Raw genomic sequence first — 23,481 nt, forward strand, 5'->3', positions numbered from 1 at the left:
GCTAAAAACGACAGACATTTTGAATAATAAATATAATTAATTACCTTCGTTTCATGGCTGGGTTGAAACAACAGCGGTTGCACGACGTCTGTAAACAGGGTCAGGGTAAAACGGACAAATTAAAAATAGTTTGGGGGCTTCATGTGCCATGAATCTGCTCCGGCAGCATATAAACATATTGTTCTATCAAACACAACAGTTGTTTTATCTTAAAATACAGCAGTTTCTTTTCAAGAGAGGCAAGAGCAGAAACTGCTTTTTCAGTCTTGTCTGTTTTCCACCATATATATATATATATATATATATATATATATATATATATATATATATATATATATATATATATATATATATATATATATATATATATATATATATATATATATATACATACACACACACACATATATATGTATATATTTATATATTTATTTATATATATATATACACAGTATATATATATACAGTATATATATACATATATATATATATATATATAAGGGCTGTCAAAATTATCGCGTTAACGGCCGTTAATTAATTTTTAAAAATAATTACGTTAAAATATTTGACGCAATTAACGCAGATGCCCCGTTCAGACATATTTAAATGACAGTACAGTGAAACGCTCACTTGTTGTGTTTCATGGAGTTTTGCCGCCCTCTGCTGGCGCTTGGGTGCGACTGATTTTATAGGCTTCAGCACCCATGAGCATTGTGTAAGTAATTATTGACATCAACAGCTACTAGTTTATTTTTTGTTTGAAAATATTAAAAATGTTATTAAAACGAAAACATTAAGATTTAAGAACTACAAGTCTTTCTATCCATGGACCGCTTTAACAGAATGTTAATAATGTTTATGCCATCTTGTTGATTTATTGTTATAATAAACAAATACAGTCCTTATGCACCGTATGTTGAATGTATATATCCATCTTGTGTCTTATCTCTCCATTCCAACAATAATTTACTGAAAAATATGGCATATTTCATAGATGGTTTGAATTGCGATTAATTGCGATTAATTATGATTAATTAATTTTTAAGCTGTAATTAACTCGATTAAAAATTTTAATCGTTTGACAGCCCTATATATATATATATACATATATATATATTATAAGATCTAAAAGTTTTGGGAGTGAAAGCAGTGAATTGGTCTTTTTTTCTATTCTAGTCACATCTGAGAGGCAATTGTTGGCTGTTTTCAACAATGTACATCAAAAATAAAGACACTGATTGACTGAAAATGGTTCAATATTAGATTAAATGTCTTAATTTCTCATGTATATTTATAATTGCTCTTTACCTAAAAATGTTTTATCCAATTACTCGATAGGATTTTCAGTCGATTACTAAAATATTCGATAGCTTCAGCCCTAATATATTATATATAATAATTACAGTATATATTCGTACACATACATACATATACATATATACAGAGATCTGAGTCAATATTTAAAAGAAAGAACCAGAAAATCAATTGATTTCTCAGTTTTATTTAAAACTGCAGAATATACAGTGGTGCCTCGACATACGATCACTTTGACACACGATCTTTCCGACATCCGACATAAAATTTGACTCGCTACTTGTTTCTACATCTGACCACATGCTCGAAATATGACGACATGTGAGCGCCGCAGATGGATGCACGCTGGATTTTCTTGAGAGAAAAATCAACACTGGTTTCAAAAAGGTTGGTACAGGTGGAGAAACAAGGAAAAAGTGACGCTTGCTATTAAAACAAAGACGCAAATGATAAAAAAATATGAGCGTGGGGTGCGCATCCGTGAACTAGCTCAACAATACAGCCGTAGAATGTCTACGATTTCCACGGTCCTCCTCCGAGCTCCGTTCGCCAGTCTTTATAAATAAAGGTGACAATTTTTATTGTGGTAACATCGCCAAAGAAATCGCCAGCTTCATTAGGTTTTTATCATTTATTTCAGAACAACACAACACGCCTACTGTGTGTAAATTGATTGCACTGGAAAAAGTAATTTAACAAGCTCTATTGCAATCTATTGCAAGCAACTATCAGGTTCATACTGCCACCTATTGTACAAGAGTGTAGTTGGTTTTATGGGTCACTATCTTGTTCACCTTCCTATCTTGCTTGTACTCGTGTTGCTGCTTCTAGTGCTCAGTTACAGTATAAGTGCATGGGGCTTATCGATTATGCCGGAGGCATGAATGATGAAAATGAAACTATCAATACATAATGAGAAAAAAAGAAAACAAACAAAAGTAACGTGTAACGCAGTCGACAATTTGAGAAGTAGTGGAGTAAAAAGTACAGATACCTACTGTAAAATGTAGTGAAGTAAAACTAAAAAGTACCACTTCATATCTGTACTCTTGTAAAGCACTTAAGTACTTCGTTACATTCTACCACCGCCAGTTGAAGTAATTTTTCATTCTTTTCAAAAATAGAACCCATGGCCTGATTCTCTATGCAGTTATTTGCTGTATTGTTTGCGCTTCTGTTTACAATTACTCCATATTTTTCCATTTGTGTCATTTATTTATTCTCACTTTAAAGAGGAAGAGGAAGAGGAGAGTATTGCAGCCGTAAAAAAGGCTCTACTAGATTCAGCAAAAACGGAGGAAGTTTCATGTTGTTCACGAACTACATTTCACAGTACAGGTGAAGTGACTTTTCAATTTTTTCAAAAACAGAACCAATGGCCTAATTCTCTATACAGGTCGACAAGTGATTTTCTGTAATTGTTGTGTTTCTGTGTCCAATGACAACCTTCTCAAAATGGGTCTGAACATGATAAAATCACAGTTCCAAAATGTTTTGGGATTTTTCTTAAAAGAAGCTGAAGCTAAGATTTGCAAGTCGTCAATGCTGTTTTGAGCTACCTTGTCTTCCTGAGATGAGTGGGCGTGTATCAAGCATGAAATGGGCAGGCACTTGTATAATAATGTGGCAATGACAAATCTGCAGAGAGGGTTGATATGCATAAGTAATTACCATCAAATGACAAACAGCACAGGTGACAACCTTAAAGCAAGCCACACACTCTGTCATGCATGAAACAGTGGAGGGAAAAATTTTCTAGAAAAGTCCTACTTATTTACTCACACGTTTTACCTTTTGACTTGTTTGACTTATTCCTCCACTACTTTTCAAATTGTCACCTACTTCACAGGGTTACTTTTGTTTGTTTTCTTTTTTTTCTCATTGTGAATTGATAGTTTTGTTTTAATGCCTCCGCTGCAACGATATGCCCCCTGCAATTACACCGTAATTGAGCACAAGAGGTAGCAACACGAGTACAAGCAAGATTAGGCAGGTGAACATGATATTGACCCAAAAGAACCCACCACACTTGTACAGTAGGTGGCGGTATCCACATGATTGTTGCTCACAATCTGCTGTTAAGCTAAGTTTTGGAGTTTTTTAGCTTCTTAAAGCTTCTGTTTACAGTGCAGTCAATTTTATTGCTTGTTTTATTCCAATTTTGAAAGGTTTTAAATAAAACTGAGTAGTGAATTAATTTTCTGCACCGCAAATACACACCTCCTTAAAACTAGTTAAATTTTCTTGTTCTCTGTGTCATTCCACAAGAAATAAATGAAATTGTGTGTCAGTGCTTCAAGTAAATTTTACTCACTTAATTTCTTGCAATAAGAAAAATACCTAGCTAGAAATAAGCTTAATAGGCTTGTTTTAAGAAATAAATTAATATATTTATTCTAAAACAAAGTATACATATGGCAGAAAACACTCAGGTGACTTTAAGTTCCGTTCTGAGACCCCCAATCTGGCCAAATTTAAAAATTGCCCCATATGCATGTGTGATACATCATTGGAAAGCTTAAAATCTCAATTTTCTGGAGGAAGAAACATTTTGAACAGGAGGGCATAACATTTTTTTTTTTAAATAAACAGCAAAACCCTAACTGGAGGTGAGAGCACGCGAGAGCAGAATTAAAGACGCCATGATTTTAACGAAATATTATTGCGTACTTACCTCTTTTTGATCCATAAACTCCATGTAGCATGTATCATTGAGTGTCAAGACACAGCTATGAATGGCCACAGCTGGATTTTTTGGGGATTTTATGGGTGAAACATGGTAATATAACATGGGTTGCGATGCAGAAATCGCAGACATCAAGGAGTGGTCAAGATTTTCTTTTTCATATATTTACCCTTTTGAAAGTTTTTTTTTTTTCAATTTTTCTTGTTTGGATCGATTATTTATCATCTAACATGTCAAATAAAATGCGACAGTATCAAAAACAATACAATTAAGCGATAGTTATGAGGTAGATATCCGTGACCTTTTTACAGACACCACTTTTTGGCATTAACATTATAAACATTTTTTCTGTGAAACGTATCCACGGATAGAAAGTACTTACATTTATCTTTTAAGAATTACAAGTTATAATAATTTTGATAGTTTATATATTGTGACTAAATTTTGCCATCTAGTGTATTTGTTGAGCTAATGAAATGTTTAAATAGAGTTTGACCAAACAGAGTATTATTTTGCATAGCTATTTGGAATGCCAGTTCTCTTTGCATAGAGCGCTTTTCTTTTTGTGAACATTATTTTTTTTTTGAGAGTTAGGAATATCATTTTTGTTGTGCTTTCACCAAATGATACTGTAGCGACTTAACTGTTCTTAACTGCCCAAATGCATGATGGGAAGTTGACCATGCAACCATGACTGTCATTGGTGGCAGTAAATGGTATATCTTCTCTGCGTTGTGATCAAAAGAGAAAGCATTTCTCAACGCTGCTTGCCACAACATTTATGCTTGTTGTGGAAAGGATGCCAAAGCTTATATCTCTAAGAGCGTGGCTCCAATGAATGCCTGTGTCCACTCCACTTGCTTTACTCTGCCTCTTAGCTCTCAATATCCATAATACGGTACTATTGTAGCCTATTCGCGGCAATGCGTGAGTGGGTTTCGTCCATGCATGCATTAATTGCATTAAATATTTTACCGTGATTAATTAAATAAATTAATTACCGCCCGTTAACGTGATAACTTTGACAGCCCTAATATATATAAATACATATATATACAGTATATATACGTAGAGGGAGGCCGAGGACTAGTGAGCATCAGAGCCACTATCCAGGAGGAAGCTACATCTCTCCAATAGTACATCATGAAAATGGCCCCCAGTGATGACCTGCTCGGTGAATGCCTCAGGCAACAGAAGCTCAGTAAGGAGGAGGACCCTGAGGAGATATCATGGAAGGACAAGCCCCTGCATGGTGTGTAGCACCGACAAATTGAGGAGGTAGCTGACATGGGGAAAACATACCAGTGGCTGGAAAAGGCCAGACTGAAGGACAGCACGGAGGCACTGATCATGGCAGCACAAGAACAGGCCCTAAACAGAGGATCAATAGAGGCCGGGGTCTATTGCACCAGACAGGACCCCAGGTGCAGGCTATGCAAAGAGGCCCCTGAGACAGTCCAGCACATCACAGCAGGGTGGAAGATGCTGGCAGGCAAGGCATACATGGAACAACATAACCAGGTAGCAGGCATAGTGTACAGGAAAATCTGTGCCAAGTACGGAGTGGAGACCCCGGAGTCAAGGTGGGCGACACCCCCAAAGGTGGTCAAGAACAACCGAGCCAAGATCCTGTAGGTCTTCCAGATCCAGCCAGACAAACTGGTGATGGCCAACCAGCCTGACATAGTGGTGGTGGATAAACATCAGAAGACAGCAGTAGTGATAGATGTAGCAATCCCGAGCGATAGCAACATCAGGAAAAAAGAACACGAAAAGCTGAAGAAATATCAAGGGTTGAGGGAAGAGTTGGAGAAAATGTGGGGAGTGAAGGCAACAGTGGTGCCAGTAGTGATCGGGACACTATGGGCAGTAACCTCCAAGCTGGGTGCATGGCTCCAACAGATACCAGGAACAACGACCGACATCTCCGTTCAGAAGAGAGCAATCTGAAGGAGTTGTTTCCTGTGACGTCACATCCGGTGAGTGTATCGTTTGTTTGTTAGCGCTGCTACTAGTCGCTAATCTCCTAGTGCTCCTCAATTTGTTTTATCCAACGGACACATCGGAGAATCGATCCTAGGCTAGTTCGGCTCTCCTAGTGCTCCTTATTTTGTTTTATCCCACGATCGGACAGATCGTGGATTAAAACTACTCTCCTCTCCTCTTTAGCTCTATCTTGCTAGCCTAGCTTATCCGAGCTATGGCTAGCCCTCTGCCTTCGTCCTCCCGTCTTTTCTGCTCAGTGTGCTGTATGTATAGCGAGCACCCTGGCTCCTTCGTCGAGGACAGTAGTAGCTGTAGGAAGTGTAGCTTAGTCTCAGGGTTGGAGACCAGGGTTTCTGAGCTAGAAGCACGGCTCTGCACTCTAGAGACGAAAGCTAGTCCTAGCTATAGCCAGGTAGTGGCAGGTCGTGCTTGCAGTAGTAGGATTGCTAGCGCAGTTAGCCCCCCAGCGAGCCCCGTGCAGCCGGGGGAAATTAAGGAGGGATTTGTGACTGTACGGGGGAAGCGCAGTGGTAAACGCACAACCTTAGTGCACCAGCAGCTTCACGTCAGCAATAGGTTTGCCCCCCTCAGCGACACACCGGCTGAACCAGACACTCTCGTAATTGGAAGCTCCATAGTTAGAGACGTGAAGCACCCGGCGGTGTCTGTCAGGTGTTACCCAGGGGCCAGAGTCGGTGACATCGAAGGAAACCTCAGACTCTTAAAGCAGAGTAGGAAGAGGTTCCGCCGTATCGTGATTCACGCAGGCGGTAACGACGCCCGGCGGAGACAGTCTGAGGTGCTTAAATTAAACGTAGCCTCGGTGTGTGAACTTGCTAAGTCGATGGCGGACACCGTAGTTTTCTCTGGTCCTCTGCCTAATTTCGTCAATGATGAGATGTACTCTAGATTCTCATCATTTAACCGCTGGTTGTCTAGATGGTGCCCAGAAAACGATATAGTCTTTGTTGATAACTGGCACGCGTTTTGGGGCAAGCCCGGGCTCATGCGCCGAGACGGCATTCATCCGACTTGGGACGGTGCTGCTCTCTTAACTCGAAATTTGGCCGCCAAACTAAGTCTCCCAAAGTGACACTTGAGAGTGGGGGCCCGGGCGCAGTGTTGTAGTGTAAAACATAACACTGTTAGTAGTGACCACTCGCCTCTTTCCGAGCTGTCACAAATCCAAAATTCAGGACAGAAGATAGAGACTGTGTCCGTGCCTCGTATAGTGAACAGGGGAAAACCGAGTACTATAGGAACGAGACCAAAGAATTTAATACATATAGCCCCTGATAGCAGTGAAAATAAATTAGCTCTTAATAAATATATAAGATGCGGATTATTAAACATCAGGTCAATCTCGCCCAAATCTCTGTTAGTTAATGACTTAATTGGGGATTACAATATTCATATTTTGGCCCTGACTGAAACTTGGCTTCAGCAGGATGACTTTGTTAGACTTAATGAATCCACACCCCCAAGTCACGTGAATTTTCACACAGCTAGAAGCACGGGCCGTGGAGGGGGGGTGGCAGTAATATCACACTCTTGTTTAGGTATGAGCCCAAAAAGTAAAGCTAATTACATTTATAACTCCTTTGAAAGTCTAGCACTATCAATTATAGACGCTAACTGGAAGAACCAAAAACCAGTTCTGTTCATAGTGGTTTACCGTCCCCCTGGTCCCTACTCACAGTTTTTGTTAGATTTCTCTGACTTTTTATCTAGTATTTTGCTAAGCTGGGATAGAATTATAATTGTAGGGGATTTTAATATACATGTTGACGATGAAGGTGACTCCCTTGGTAAGGCCTTTAATGACCTACTAGATGGGACTGGCTTCATTCAAAATGTAAATAAACCAACTCATAGTCACAAGCACACCCTGGACTTGATTTTAACCTACGGTACTGAGATTAGTGATCTTAGTGTCCATCCCCACAACCCTGTACTGTCTGATCATTTTCTAATTACCTTTCGGTTTGTGCTTCAAGATAATCCACCACCAGTGATTAGAACTCAGATGAAAAGGACATTAGGTGATCACTCTGTTTCAGAGTATAAACAGATAATTCAGCCTATATTTGCCTCCATGTCATCTAATTATGAAGGAGTGATGTCCGGCCTTGCTGTTAATGACGAGTTTGTTGATCGTGTTCTGTTTACGTTTCGTACCACCCTAGATGTCGTCGCTCCCTCCAAATTAAAGTTTGTCAAGCCGAGACGAGCATCTCCCTGGTATAATGCTGAAACACGCTCTCTTAAACAATCGACACGTAAATTAGAAAGACTTTGGCGCCGTTCCAACACAGAGCACACCCTCTCTGGAAACACAGCTTAGTGACATATAAGCAGGCCTTGCGCACGGCTAAAACCAGATATTACTCATCCTTAATAGAGGAAAACAAAAATAATCCTAGGTTTCTGTTCAGCACTGTAGCAAGGCTGACAAACAGTCACACCTCAATAGAACCTTATATCCCAACCACCCTTAGCTGTGATGACTTCCTAAAATTTTTTAACAATAAAATCGCAACTATTAGAAATAAAATAAATGAATCACTTCCAATTATTAGGTCTGATAAAGTGCAGACAAAGAATTCGGAATCTCCTATAAACCCCTCTAAAATATTAAATAACTTTACCACTGTAGACCAAATTGATGTAACTTCAATTATAATGTCCTCCAAACCATCAACGTGCCTCCTTGACCCAATCCCAACCAAACTTTTTAAAGAGACCCTGCCTCTAACTATTGACACTATCTTAAATATAATAAATATCTCATTAGTTACTGGCTACGTGCCGCAGTCCTTTAAATATGCAGTTATTAAACCGCTCTTGAAAAAACCTACTCTTGATCCTGATATTCTGGCCAATTATAGACCTATTTCTAACTTACCATTTCTCTCCAAAGTCCTTGAAAGAGTGGTAATTAAACAGCTCTGTCAGCACCTACAGGACAATAGTTTATTTGAACAGTTCCAGTCTGGCTTTCGAGCTCATCATAGCACTGAAACCGCATTAGTTAAAGTAACTAATGACTTGTTACTTGCCGCTGACGTTGGATTAGTCTCGATCCTGGTTCTGCTGGACCTGAGCGCAGCCTTTGACACAATCGACCATAATATCTTATTGCAGAGATTAGAATGTGACATAGGCATTAGAGGAGCAGCCCTCTGCTGGTTTAAATCATATTTATCTAATAGGTACCAGTTTGTCAATGTAAACCAGCAATCATCATCGTACTCTAGAGTTAGTTATGGTGTGCCGCAAGGATCTGTCCTCGGGCCCATCTTGTTTACGCTGTATATGCTTCCTCTAGGTAACATCATCAGAAAACATAGCATTAACTTTCATTGTTACGCTGACGACACACAACTGTATTTATCAATTAAACCTGAGCAGGTCAGGCAAGTAGAAAAACTAAGCGCCTGCGTCCGAGATATAAATACCTGGATGAGCACTAACTATCTTCTACTTAACCCTGAAAAGACAGAAGTCCTTATAATAGGCTCGAAAAGTGTTAGAGACTCTTTATCTGCCCAGATAGTCACTCTGGACAATGTAAGTGTAGCCTCCAGCGCCACAGTTAAAAACCTAGGAATTTTATTTGACCCTGACTTATCGTTTAAAGCACACATTAAACAAACCTGTAGAACGGCTTTCTTTCACCTGCGCAACATCGCCAAAATTAGAAATATTTTATCTAAAAGCGATGCAGAAAAATTAATTCACGCGTTCGTTACATCGAGATTGGATTACTGTAACTCCCTACTTGCAGCTTGTCCTAAAAGCTCTCTAAAAGGTCTTCAGCTAGTCCAAAACGCAGCAGCAAGACTTTTAACAGGAACCAATAGAAGAGAGCACATCACCCCTGTGCTCCAGGCACTTCACTGGCTTCCAGTCGAGTTTAGAATTAAATTTAAAATCCTCCTTCTTACATTTAAGACCAATAATGGGTTGGGGCCATCTTATCTCACCGATGCTCTGGTTCCATACCGCCCCAACAGAACACTCCGATCTCAGAATGCAGGTCTACTGGTAGTTCCCAGGGTTCATAAAAGTACTGTCGGAGCTAGAGCCTTTAGCCACCAAGCCCCTGTTTTATGGAATCAGCTTCCAGCTAGTATTAAAGAAGCCGAGACAGTTTGCACATTTAAGATTAGATTAAAAACGTTCCTATTCGACAAAGCTTATAGTTAGGCTAGTTGAAGTCGGAATAGACTCACAGTTTAAGTTGCACTAGAAGCTATAATGCTGGGGGGCAGTACAGCCGCTGAGTTCTATCTCCTTTTCTTACTCTACCTACCACTTGTCTTACTTTATTTCTATTTTCCAATGTTAATATCTAGTTGTCTAGTCTCTTCATCACTAGTCACCCGGTGTCCCCTTTCCCCCCTCCCCTCTGGGGAGGGGCTATTTTTCAGCTGCAGCCTCCTGACTGTCCGGACCCCTGGCTGGATAGACGTCCTCCCTGCTACCCCCGTCTCATCTGACTAGAGGGACCTCTTCTTGCTCCTTTACTCCACTGGATTTTTACGGACTATAATTTCGCTTGCTAATTTCCATTAGCCGTTCTGGGGTTCCTGTCTATCCGTCCTGGGAGTGGATCTCTCCTGACTGTGGTACTCCCCAAGGTTTCTCATTTTTCTCCCAATTGACTCTGGAGTTTTTGGAGTTTTTCCTTGCCGGCATGGAGGGTCTTAAGGATAGGGGATACCCAGGACTTGAACTGTATCTATTCATCTTTGTTGCTTCATTTCTAATTGTGTATCATATTGCCTCTGTAAAGTCCTTTGAGACCTCTGTTGTGATTGAGGGCTATACAAATAAAATTGAATTGAATTGAATTGAATTGAATCCTAGGGACAGTGAAGATCCTGTGCAGAACCCTCAAGCTCCCAGGCCTCTGGTAGAGGACCCGAGCTTGAGAGGAGAGACCATACCACCCGGGCGGGCGAGACAACGATTTTTTTTTTTTTTTTTACGGGTATATTACATTTTTGCATTTAAAGAAAACACTTTTACTTTTTACTTGTAATGTAAATTTTAATGCAAGTACTTTTGTACTTTTACTTGAGTATTTTCTTTCTTTGAAACTTGTAGGTTTAATTAAGGAATTTGTTGCACCTATATCTGTACTGTACTGTACTAAAAAAAGAGCGTGTACATCATCCACCAATGAATACCACTGCCAACGGGAAATGACGCAAAGAAAGATTCCTTCAATGTTTTAGCAACAACAATGATTAAATTTTAAATCCTATTAAAATGGGATTACATTTTTGGTCCTAGTTTGCAACTAGAAATGTATGGTATGAATTTGATGGCGAATATTTGTCTGGTGTACTCTTGCACTTGCTGTCTGGATGGATGAATTTCTTCTCCCTGGATAGCACATGTGATTAGCCTACCCTATGGTTAGAAAAGCCTTTTAACCTCATTCAACCTCCCTGTACATGGAAGAATTAGGCTAGTTCACATCAGGTCAGCTTTAATTCAAGAAATTTACGAATTTTAAGTTTTGCATTCCGTTGTTGGGATATGCAATATTTTTGTCTTAGCCCAGTAGCATGTTTCCTTGATGTTAATATGGTACGTCAAATTTACTTTGAAAAGTGGAATAATAACGTTAAACATTACTCTTTGAAGTCATTACAGCTCCAGTGGAGCTTTATGTTACAATCACTACCAAAGTCGTATCATGAATGTGCTCGTATGGTGAATCTATTTTCTCCATCAGAAATAAATGAATTCCACTTAATGCGTGCAACATTTCCCATGACCACCCGTGTTACCCTAAAATAATAACTAATGGCATCATTTTTAAATATTAATAATCTGAAAAAGAAATTAAAGTGTCAACAATATTATTTATATAATATGCATTACCAGCCATTAAACTAAGTTTTGGAGTTTTTGAGCTTGGTAAGCTTCTGTTTACTGTGCAATCAATTTTATTGCTTGTTTTTTTTTCTATTCTGCAGTTTAAAAAAAACTGAGCAGTGAATGAATTTTCTGTTTTTTTCTTTCAATATTGACTCAGATCTTTGTATGCATGCATGATATACACTCACCGGCCACTTTATTAGGTACACGATGCTAGTAATGGGTTGGACCTCCTTTTGCCTTCAGAACTGCCTCAATTCTTCGTGGCATAGATTCAACAAGGTGCTGGAAGCATTCCTCAGAGAGTTTGGTCCATATTGACATGATGGCATCACACAGTTGGTGCAGATTTGTCGGCTGCACATCCATGATGCGAATCTCCCGTTCCACCACATCCCAAAGATGCTCTATTGGATTGAGATCTGGTGACTGTGGAGGCCATTTGAGTACAGTGAACTCATTGTCATGTTCAAGTAACCAGTCTGAGATGATTCCAGCTTTGTGACATGGCGCATTATCCTGCTGAAAGTAGCCATCAGAGGTTGGGTACATTGTGGTCATAAAGGGATGGACATGGTCAGCAACAATACTCAGGTAGGCTGTGGCGTTCCAACGATGCTCATTTGATACCAAGGGGCCGAAAGAGTGCCAAGAAAATATTCCCCACACCATTACACCACCACCACCAGCCTGAACCGTTGATACAAGGAAGGATGGATCCATGGTTTCATGTTGTTGACACCGAATTCTGACCCTACCATCCGAATGTCGCAGCAGAAATCGAGACTCATCAGACCAGGCAACGTTTTTCCAATCTTCTATTGTCCAATTTCGATGAGCTTGTGCAAATTGTAGCCTCAGTTTCCTGTTCTTAGCTGAAAGGGGTGGCACCCGGCGTGGTCTTCTGCTGCTGTAGCCCATCTGCCTCAAAGTTCGACGTACTGTGCGTTCAGAGATGCTCTTCTGCCGACCTTGGTTGTAACGGGTGGTTATTTGAGTCACTGTTGCCTTTCTATCAGCTCGAACCAGTCTGGCCATTTTCCTCTGACCTCTGGCATCAACAAGGCATTCCCGCCCACAGAACTGCCGCTCACTGGATATTTTTTCTTTTTCGGACCATTCTCTGTAAACCCTAGAGGTGGTTGTGCGTGAAAATCCCAGTAGATCAGCAGTTTCTGAAATACTCAGACCAGCCCTTCTGGCACCAACAACCATGCCACGTTCAAAGTCACTCAAATCACCTTTCTTCCCCATACTGATGCTTGGTTTGAACTGCAGGAGATTCTCTTAAACAATTTATACATGCTTAAATGCACTGAGTTGCTGATTAGAAATTAAGTGTTAACGAGCAGTTGGACAGGTGTACCTAATAAAGTGGCCGGTGAGTGTATATGTTATTATATTTTTGCATCTGGAGAAAATACTTTTACTTTTTACTTGTAAAGTAAATCAAGTCAATCAAAGCAAGAAATTTGTACCAGTGTTGTTTTTGGCAGCCCTTTTCATTTTCATCTTCGTCTTTTGGACAATAATACTTATTAGTCTTAGTCCCGTGTTAGTCGTTTCGAAATTTGTTTGTCTTTGTATAGTTTTGTTAATGAAAACACAGACTAATCTCGTTTAGTTTCACTCCAAAATAAAATAAATAAAAAAAGGTTTCCAACTATTTCAAATGAATTTTGACATTTTTGACAAAAAAACATTGCATATTCTCTCTTGCCAATATTAGAAGACAAATCCTACTGCGTGTGTCTGAAAACAAGCTAGTGGATGCGGGGGTGCAGCATGTCACATGAGTGACACAACCAGACACTGCTACGATGCAGACTAACTACACATAAATGTCACACGAAAGAAACAAGGGCGCATTTTTGTTTCGTTGGTGTCTCGTCAGACGAAAACTGGCATTCGTGTCGTTATGTTTAATCTCTCGAGACACGATTTTAGCTCCTTCTCGTTTCTTCATTGTCATGAAAAAAATGTTTGTCGACAAAATATTTTCGTTATAGTCATTGTCGACGAAAACAACACTGCTTTGTACTTGAGTATTTTTTTTTTCTTAGAGACTTGCACTTTTACTTAAGTAATTTTTTGCACCTGTATCTTTACTTTTACATAAATAAAAAAAAAAAAATTAACTATCGACCAAATCTACGCCCTTGCCTCTAATAAATCGCTGGGACCGTGACCTTTTATTAAGCGGGAGAGTTTAAGAGCGCTAGGACCTCGGGGAAAAGTACGCAAACGTCAGGGCCACAGCGAAAAGGTTAAAAAAAAAAAAAAAGCAACCAGTAGGGGGTGCGCACTCTCTTTCCGATAGAAAGCCCATGATCATTATCAGGCGCAGTTCGGGACAAGCGCGCGGCAGTGGAGGACGCAAGAGATACCTGTTGTGTTGCGGTCGGCTGGCTTTCGTCGCCACATTCAGCGATAAACGGTGAATGTTAATATTTTTCTTGTATTTGAATTGATATTAGAAGTTATTTATCCCCGTGGTGCTGTTACATTAACTCGGTCATTAAATTTTTGCGTCCCGATCCTCCAACCTCCGTGTTGACTGCATGCTCCGTACGACATATTGCTTGGTCAGGAAAGCAGGCAACTTCAAAGTCAATCACTAAGGCATGCTGTTAGAGCAATGTACTTTAATAGTTTGTACATGGAATAATGTATTTTGTATTTTTTTATTGAACTTTTACCTCGTGGTATGTCACTGTTTCCCCCCTTAGATTAAGTTTCATGGGTCTACTGTTTTTAATCATTTTCAACGGGATTGTGCAGTAATCATTAAAGTGCAATAAGTGGGGTTTGTGAAGCTAGCGGTTGAGTTTTAACCGGGGTGGCTTTTAGCTGTGCGTTTGGAGTGTTATTTTTGAGAATTGGCCACTTATGATTAAAATTGTTTGTGCTTTTAATCATACCAACCTCACGCTGAAATCTCTTGCACTTTAAAGTTGAAGCAGTCTCGTACTTCAAAGTCCTCAAGGTTTCCTCTAGGATTTTTTGAAGCTGTGGTGGTGGGCTGCATCGGAATCGGACAATCTCACTATGTCGTGCCATGGCGAATTTTGTTTTTTCACGCCCCCCCCAAGAAGAACCATAAAAAAGATATATTTGAAATATTTCATTAGCCAGGATAATGTCGGAGCTAGGCATGTGCCAGTATGAGATTTTTTTTTTTTTTTTTTTTTTTTTTTTTTTTTTAAACCTGTCCTGTTCAGCTGTTTGACACAGAGAATGGAAGTCTAAGTGCCCAGATTCTGAACAGTTTTAATGTTTCACATTGAGAGTCTGACATACTCCAATTGTGATCATTCAAAATACCTTTTTATTATGACAAAGCAGCGAACAGGAAGGGATTATGGGGGGACAGAAGAAAAGAAATACAAGAGAAGAAGGAAAAGAAACACATACACAAACAACAACTAGATATACATTGAACATCTAAACTAGTTACTAATATGCTGGTGCTATCGTCAGCGAGATGTATTTCCGGTTTACACCATGTGGGGGCCTATTGGCCAGTGAAAGAGGAGAATGGGGGTGGGGGTGTCTATAAGCCTATAAGCTAAGTGATTGAAAGGGGTAGAGTGTGCACAAATCAGTTCTGTGATCTAGAACCCAGTAATCGTGTGAATCTCTTACGAGTAAGCCCGTTGGCGACCAACCCTACGCCGCCGCATCGCCAATCCCGGCACCGGGACCCCCGACCCGAGAATGCCCTACCACATCCAGCAGCACGCAGGCCCCACCGGGCGCGCGACAGCCACGCAGATGGGCGGAGAAGCCGCGCGGGCGCCAACCCAGGGCCACAGCCCCCACCCAGCCAACCCGGGGAGGGAGGGAGGGCGGGCGCGGGGGCGGGGGGCCATGCGCAGCCCATCCCTCCTCCCGCAGCCCAGCAAAGGAGCCATCGTCCCCCCCCCGGGACCCAGGGTGGTCCCCCGGGCCACCCGCGCACCCATCAACCGGCCTTCAGGGATGGCAGGAGGGGACGCACCACCAACCCCACGCCTACACCCACTCCCGCCCGCCCACCCGGGCCACGAGCCACAGCCCCCCAACCGGCACGGCACGCCACGGGACCCCCAGCGGCCCACCAAGCCCCAGGCAAGGCAGGGTCCCCCGCCGGTGCAGGCGACACCCCGCTGATACACCGGCGCCCAGTCAGCGACCCGCGACGGAGCGCAGGGCGGATGCCCAGCCAGAGAAGAGAGGGGAAGGCGGAGGCAGGAGAACGCCCAGGAACTGCCACGGGGCGATGCAAGATCGGGGACCCGACCCCCCAACCTACTCCCGCGGCCGGCAGCCAAGGCAGAGGGGAGGCCACACCCCAGGAGCCACGCCATATAAAAAAGTGTGGGACCCACCTACCACCCTATTACTGTGGCTGCCAGGTTCCCGACTGGCAGCCATCACCCAGCACCGTGATGGGGGTGTGAGGGGAGGGTAGTGCAATGTATGCATTAAAATAGGAGAGCTTGGCTTGGGGCAGTGGGACCGCAGCATGGAGCTTCTGCCCAGCCGCCCGTCCCACCGCCCTTTGCCAGAGCTCTCCTGTGGAGTATGATGTGTGGTGCATTTAAAAAAGGTGCAGAGATGGCGGGGCCTGTGGTGAGGAGGCAGCCGTGAGGTACCCCCACCCCCAACAGGTCCCAACCATCCCACAACCTTGGTGTGTGGTGCATTAAAAACAGGGGGGAGCCGGGCCGGGACTGTAAAGCCCCGTCCCAACTCTCCCCGGAGAAATGTATGAGCATGTAAGTGCCAAGGTGAAAAATATTTACAGTGCCGAAGTGAGAAGTGCGTGAGTTAAGAGGCAGGCTCCCGCGGGCGTGGCCCCGTCCACCAGAACCACCGGCCGCAGGGCAGAAGAGGCGTCAGGGCCCCGATCAATCCCCGCCCCAGACCACCCACGGCGCCTCCGCGACCGCCCCCCCCCCCCCCACCACCGAGCACCCACCCCGCACCCCGAGCAGGCGCCACACCAAGCGCCGGCGACCAGGGGACGTCCACCCCACCGGCAAGGGACAGCAAGCCTCACCCAAGGCCCCGCGGGCCCCAAGAGGCCCCGCCAACGACTCCGCCGGCCGGGGGGCAGCAGCGGCCGCCGCGGCCCAGGGAGGCGGACAGGGCCGGAAGCAGACCAAGGGGACGGAAGCGCGCCCCCCACAACCCACCCCCGGGCCAGGAGGGGCGCGCGGCATGACACCAGAGGGCACCTCCCCGGCACCCGGTACAGGGAGACGCGGCTCCGGCCGGGCGGACCTGGGAGGGAACCATGGCTGCCGCATGTACCCCCCGGCCCCCACCCCAACTCCACCCCACCCCACCCCGGCCGGCCGGGGAAGGGCCGCGGCCCCGGACCGGCACCCGCGCGGCCCCCCCACCCGCCCACGACACCAGCGCGCGCCCAACGGGACCCCCGCACAGCCAGACGCAACCAGACAAGCCCCGGCCGAAAATCCCGGGGGCCAAGACCGGCGACGGGACGGACCAGGGCAGGACGCCAACAAACTCCACCTGCAAAGCTGACAGAAGAAGAGGTTTATCAAACACCATTAGATGTATGCCAAGGACCGGTGAAGTGTATTATTTACGCATAGTTCCTTAATTGTTCCAAGTCTGATAATATATAGGGTGTTCCAAAAAAAAGTTGCATATGTTCCCCAGCAGCTGGAAACCAAATTGTCTATGAGTATCCTTGTAAAATAAGCCCATTGACCGACTAAACTGTGAAGGAAGAAAGTGTATTTATTACATGCTGTTGGGAGTGTACAAAACAGTTTGGATTTAAACATGTCCTGTTTCCAGCTGCAGAATGATGCATACAACTTCCCTGGACACCCCGCATACATCAATTTATGTGTACATTTTTATTATTTTTGTGGCATTCCTTCGCAGGTGAGAGAGAATCCTTATTCTATGTTCATCATTCTTGCGACCGTTTCCCACTGTTGTTCGTATTTGTCCATTTTATTTGTCTGTTTGGCAGATATTTTCTCTAATGTTATATATTCAATGATTAGATTTAGCCATTGGTTAATGTTAATGTTTTGTTTGTTTTTCCAATTCAACAATATTGTTTTTTTGGCTATCGTTAGACTTGCTAGTAGTGGACGGGTTTGATGGATAGAGATATTCACTGTATTCAGATCGCCAAGCAGACAAAGAGTTGGAGACAATGGAATCCTGCAGTTCAATAGGAAAGAGAGTTTCTTCGTTACCTGTGCCCAGAAATCTTGTATTGGTTTACATTGCCAAAGAGCATGAATGTATGTATCTGAAGTATCTTCGTTGCAGTTTGTACATTTATCGGATTGGGAGAACCCCATTTTGTGCATTTTAGATTGAGTAATATGCCATCTGTGCAGTATTTTAAACTGTATAAGCTGAAGGTTCTTATTCTTTGTCATTATAAATGTATTTTTACAGATGTTGGACCAATAGTTATTATCTAATGTTACCGAAAGTTCGTTATTCCATTTTTCGATTGGTAGGCAAGTAGAGTTGTTACATGAGAGGGCTTTATATACTTTTGAAAGTATTTTTTTTTGTTGAGGATGTATATTTATTATTTTATTTACGAAAGGTGGTGGGTCTAACGTACCCGTTAGTGATGGAAATTTGCTTCTGATGGCTGCCCTGATTTTATTGTATTGCAGGAAATTGACCCCTTTGATCTGGAAATCTTGCATTATTTTTTCATATGACATGAATGTATTATCTTTAAACAAATGCTGTAACTGGTTTATTCCCGTATCATCCCATGCGCTGAAATAAATAGGAATTTTATTAACTCCAAAGTCTGGGTTGTGCCAGATTGGTGAGAATTTACACGGGGCTTGTTGTGATTGCGTAATTTCCATACCTCTCCACCAGGCTTTCAAGGTACATGCTATCATTGGGTTTTTGAAGCAGCTATGGTGCTTAATACTAGAGCTAATAAAGGGGAGGTTTGCCAATTGTATTTGGTTGCAGTCTGTTTGCTCTAATTCTAGCCATGACTGTTGTTCAGTGTTAAGATATAACCACCTAATAAGATATTGTATTTGATTTGCTATATAATAGTGTTGGAAATTAGGGGCCTCTAGACCCCCCTCTGGTTTATTTCTTTGCAATTTGGCAAGGCTAATTCTGTTTTTCTTGTTTTTAAAGTAGAATTTTGTGACGGCTGAGTCTAGGTCTTGAAACCATTTTTGAGTGGGTTTAAAGGGGATCATTGAGAACAAATAGTTTATTTGTGGTAATACTTTCATTTTGACTGTTGCTATCCGGCCCAAAAGTGAGATGGGTAGATTATTCCAGTGTGTCAAATCTTCACATATTTTTGCTAAGAGAGGTGTATGGTTTAGTTTAGTTAATTCTGTAAGTTTTGGTGAAATGTTGATTCCAAGATACTTTATATTCCCTATTGGAATATTGTGATTTTGATTTGCAGGATTCCATGAGTTTGTTGATAAGGGCATTATAATTGATTTCGACCAATTTATAGCATAATCTGATATTTGTGAAAATGTCTTTATTAGTTCAAAAGTCTCATGTAGGGAGGATTCTGGTTTTTCTAGATATAATAGTATATCGTCTGCGTATAAGTTAATTTTGTGTTCTGATGTGCGCGAGCAAATCCCTTTGATATTAGCGTTTTGTCTTATTGCAATTGCTAATGGTTCAATAAATAGAGCGAATAATAGGGGTGAGAGTGTATGAGATTTTGACGGTACGATAACCGTGAGCAAAAATACTGCGGTTTCACGGTTTCACGGTATTGCAATTATATACCATACCCACCGACGTCACAAAACCACGTGCTCGCTGTATGGTTCCGCCCACTTGTCCGTCATTTTGTCTCTGTATTAGCATTGGTTTCAATTGATCGAGGAATTTAAAATGCATTTCATGGAAGACCCGGTGCTTTCTGATGCCGTAAACTCACTGGATGTGTTGCATAAAAGGCGTTATGTGGAAAAGCTTCGTTCTATACAGTCGCCAGATCCATATTTGATGCCTAAATCGATGATTTTTGACCGGCTGCCTTCGCCGTCTCTGCCTGACCCTGATATTTACAACTATCTTGTCCACACAAAATCAGCCTATTCTCACGAAAGTTTGAAAAACTTTAAGAGCTTGGAGGCTTATAAATGCTACGTTGCTGGTTGGGTGAAACAGGTCCTCGTACACGAAAATTCGGCAGGAATCTTGTGCTCGGAAGGTGAGTTACGAAATTTTCAATTCAAAATCTTTTGTTCTTGCTAACATCCACTGTCAAGTCTAATGTATTTCATGTCATTTGTCAATGGAGCTAGGGCTTTTAATGTTTATATGGATTAGCGATAGCACTCTCACTACATACATACGTGTATGTTGTCGGCGATTAGCCTAGCAATGATCTTAATTGTGGTTGTCAGCCCAAAACCCTCTAAATATATATTATATGCATCTTACCAGATATAAAATGACTACTATATAATCTGTGGTAATCGTTTGGAGCCCAGTTTTCTCGTCGAATTGCAGCAGCCCATCTCGCTCTCTCCTCTCCGTGTCTCTCGGAATCCGGTAGAACTTCAAGTCTCTCCGTCTATCTTCTCTGTTATTGCAACCGACCGCCACACACGCCTTCACCATTTTGATTATTAATGTTAACGAGCAGAAAAACACGCCGTAAATAGGAGGAATGTACGTAGCCGTAACAGGTCAACACGATGTGTTGACGGACAAGTGGGCGGCACCAGTCAGGAGAGCGGAGTTGTGACGTCACGTGGGTAGGGTCTATAGCTCCAAAATTTTGAGATATATGGGTTTTAAAAAAAAAAAAAAAAATCCATTGAACAGGATTTTTTCAAAACATATTTGCAAATTGGAACATGAATATAATGTGAAAATAAATAAATTAACAAAAAATAACAAATATTATATAAAATTAAAATAAATAGAACCTAGACTATACCCACAGCCACAGCTCAAGTTGCTCAATATTAGAGTAAGAACAAAATAATTGCTATAAAAAGTAAAAACACTTCTAAATAAAATTAAAAATATATACTGTTTGACTTTTTTTTGAGGGGGGAAGGCTCAAGTGAAGTTTCGCCATTTTCAGCCACTGTGTCAACTCTAGTCTACATGATGCCATGCCTTTGTATTAAAAAGAACAAAGAATTCATAAGTTAATAAGTTAGTTAAAAATGTATAAGTTAGTTTTATAAATTAGTTAAAATGTAAATATTGTTGAGGTTTCAAGGTTTCATCAAAAAAAAAAAAAAAAAAAAAGTGAGGAGTGAGACCTCCTCTCTCAATTCGCGATCTTTGACGCGATTCTTTTTCTTTCCCCCCTTCATTCAAGCTTTTCTCTCACTCAGCGGCTGTGAGACATAAAAGAAGCTGCTCTCCCAGTTTAGCCTAGGCTAACATTCGTCTTTGTAAGTTTTAGTTAGTTTGTATATTGAATTTGAAAGGAAAATGTGTGTTTTGTTTTTGGCGAACTTTTTAATGGTGCTACTGCTATCCTGTTGAACCTAATCACGCGTGGAAAAATACAATTGTACAACGTTTTAAATGTATTTATTTGTATATTTCACCACGATTTGAGAGCTCAATAAATTGAAGAAAACTACGCCTTGTGTTTGGAGGATTTTTTTTGGGGTTTGCTGGCTGTTTAGTGACACTCACGGTAACAAACGGGAAGGGGTGAGCGGTGCCGCACCAAGCCACTTCGGCTGCATTTTGGCACATGAAAAATAGCGAATACCGTACTAAGGTATGACGGAAAATTTTAGTGGTTTTGAAACTGCGACGTTTTCACACCACGGTAAACCGTGAAACCGGTAACCGGCACATGTCTAGTCGGAGCTCTCAGCTATGGTACATGTACGTAAAATGCATAGTTGAATACAGCTATATACGTTACCCTACATAATAATATGCCTTTTTTTATGTAGGGGAATCCCTGGTCCTTGTTTTGTCTTTGATTTAAACTCAATACCCTGTTTTTATTCAGTCCTATAACCTCTAGTTCCGTTTATTCAGCCGCATTTCATAGTTGGTCCACGTCCCGCCACTGCCGGCTGCTTTTATGTCTTTGATCAGCGGCCTATTGTTGCGAGTTAGCCGTTTATGCTAACCGTGCACCTCTTTCTTGGCTTTGATTTGTTGATTTTTATTGTGTTTTAACCAATATGCTAACAATGCATTGCTGGGTTATATTAATGCTAACCAAAACTATGTCTTTGAAGATGTTAGGGATAAAGTCATGAAAACCTGAAATAGTTCAGTTTTAGCTGAAAGATGGTTGTATCTGTTCTGTGGCCCAGTCCACGATTTGTGACCAAAACCGTCCATTCTGTTCTTAAATGATTTTGAAGCCATAGATTCATTTCTGAATTATGTCCACGAAAAGCTTTGATGTTTTACTTCAATACAATCAATTTCATAAATGTACAGTGGTATGAAAAAGTATCTGAACGTTTTGGAATTTCTCACATTTCTGCATAAAATCACCATCAAATGTACTGCTTTAACTAAAACCACCCAAACATTGATAGAATTTCGTATTTTAATGAAGATAGCATGCAAACAATGACAAAAGGGGGAAATAAGTCAGTAAACAGTCTGCCCAAGGAGACTTATAGAGCAATTGAAACCAATTTTTACCAGCTATTTTAAGTCAGGTGTGTGCCCTATCACTGATGAGCGATTTAAAGCTGCCCTGCCCACTCTAAAACACACACCTGATAAGAAATGTTTTGATGAGAAGCATTGTCTAATGTGCATCATGGATCGGTCAAAAGAGCTGTCCGTAGACCTGCAATCAAGGATTGTAGATTTGTATAAAGCTTGGAAAGGATACAAAACCATCTCTAAAAGTCTGGATGTTGATCAATCTGCAGTCAAAGACGTTGTTTACAAATGGAGAGTTTTGCACTGTTGCTTCTCTCCCGAGGAGTGGCCGTCCACCAAAGGTGACTTCAAGAGTTCAGCGCAGAATACTCAGATGAGGTAAGAAAAAGGAAACCTAGAGTGTCTGCTAAAGACTTACAGAAATCACTGGCACAGTCCAATATCTCTGTGCACACATCAACTACTAGTATATGTAAAACTGTGGCCAAGAATGGTGTTCAGGGGAGGACTCCACGGAGGAAGCCACCGCTGTCTATAAAAACCCAATGTTGCTCGTTTAATGTTCGCAAAAAGGCACATGGACACTCCACAGAAGTTTTGCTAAAATATTTTGTGGACTGATGAAACCAAATTTTTTGGGAGTAACTCACAACGTCATGTGTGGAGGAAAAATGGAACAGCTCACCAACATCAACACTTCCCACCGTGAAGCATGGTGGAGGGAGCATCATGATTTGGGGCTCTTTTGCTGCCTCAGGGCCTGGACAACTTGCAATCATTAATGGAAGAATGAATTCAAAAGTTTATCAAATGTTTTGCTGGAAAACCTGAGGCCGTCTGTCAGACAGTTTAAAGAGATGGATGCTGCAACTAGACAATGATGCAAAACACAGAAGTAATTCAACTTCAGAATAGTTTCAGAAAAACAAAATACACGTTCTGGAATGGCCAAGTCAAAGTCCAGACTTGACCCATTGAGATGCTGT

At 41.7% G+C, this 23,481-nt stretch overlaps 2 protein-coding genes across 5 annotated transcripts in view; both read left to right on the forward strand.

The window, feature by feature from the left end:
* The window catches only part of LOC130917509 (ATP-binding cassette sub-family G member 4-like), a 68,636-nt gene that overhangs the window by 15,223 nt on the left and 29,932 nt on the right, over window positions 1-23,481 (forward strand). The window contains exons 1-2 of one of the 4 annotated variants that reach the window (XM_057838984.1): window positions 14,237-14,318; window positions 19,974-20,093. The exons of 1 other annotated variant lie outside the window; for it this stretch is intronic. In XM_057838984.1, the coding sequence (XP_057694967.1) occupies window positions 20,023-20,093 (71 nt within the window). In that variant the 5' untranslated portion in view covers window positions 14,237-14,318; window positions 19,974-20,022. Of the gene's footprint in view, window positions 1-14,190; window positions 14,319-17,363; window positions 17,449-19,973; window positions 20,094-23,481 lie in introns of those variants that run through there. 2 more of the 4 variants (XM_057838983.1, XM_057838986.1) reach the window with 2 other exon arrangements.
* On the forward strand, window positions 5,947-8,718 carry LOC130917510 (uncharacterized). Its single transcript, XM_057838987.1, has one exon. It carries the CDS (start codon window positions 6,201-6,203, stop codon window positions 7,077-7,079), a length of 879 nt encoding a protein of 292 aa, XP_057694970.1. The 5' UTR covers window positions 5,947-6,200; the 3' UTR covers window positions 7,080-8,718.

The sequence above is a fragment of the Corythoichthys intestinalis genome, chromosome 6, assembly GCF_030265065.1.
Source record: "Corythoichthys intestinalis isolate RoL2023-P3 chromosome 6, ASM3026506v1, whole genome shotgun sequence".
NCBI lineage: Eukaryota > Metazoa > Chordata > Actinopteri > Syngnathiformes > Syngnathidae > Corythoichthys > Corythoichthys intestinalis.

Excerpts from the sequence above, each read along its gene's own strand:
- LOC130917510 (XM_057838987.1), top strand. The coding sequence starts at position 6,201 with ATGGCTAGCCCTCTGCCTTCGTCCTCCCGTCTTTTCTGCTCAGTGTGC.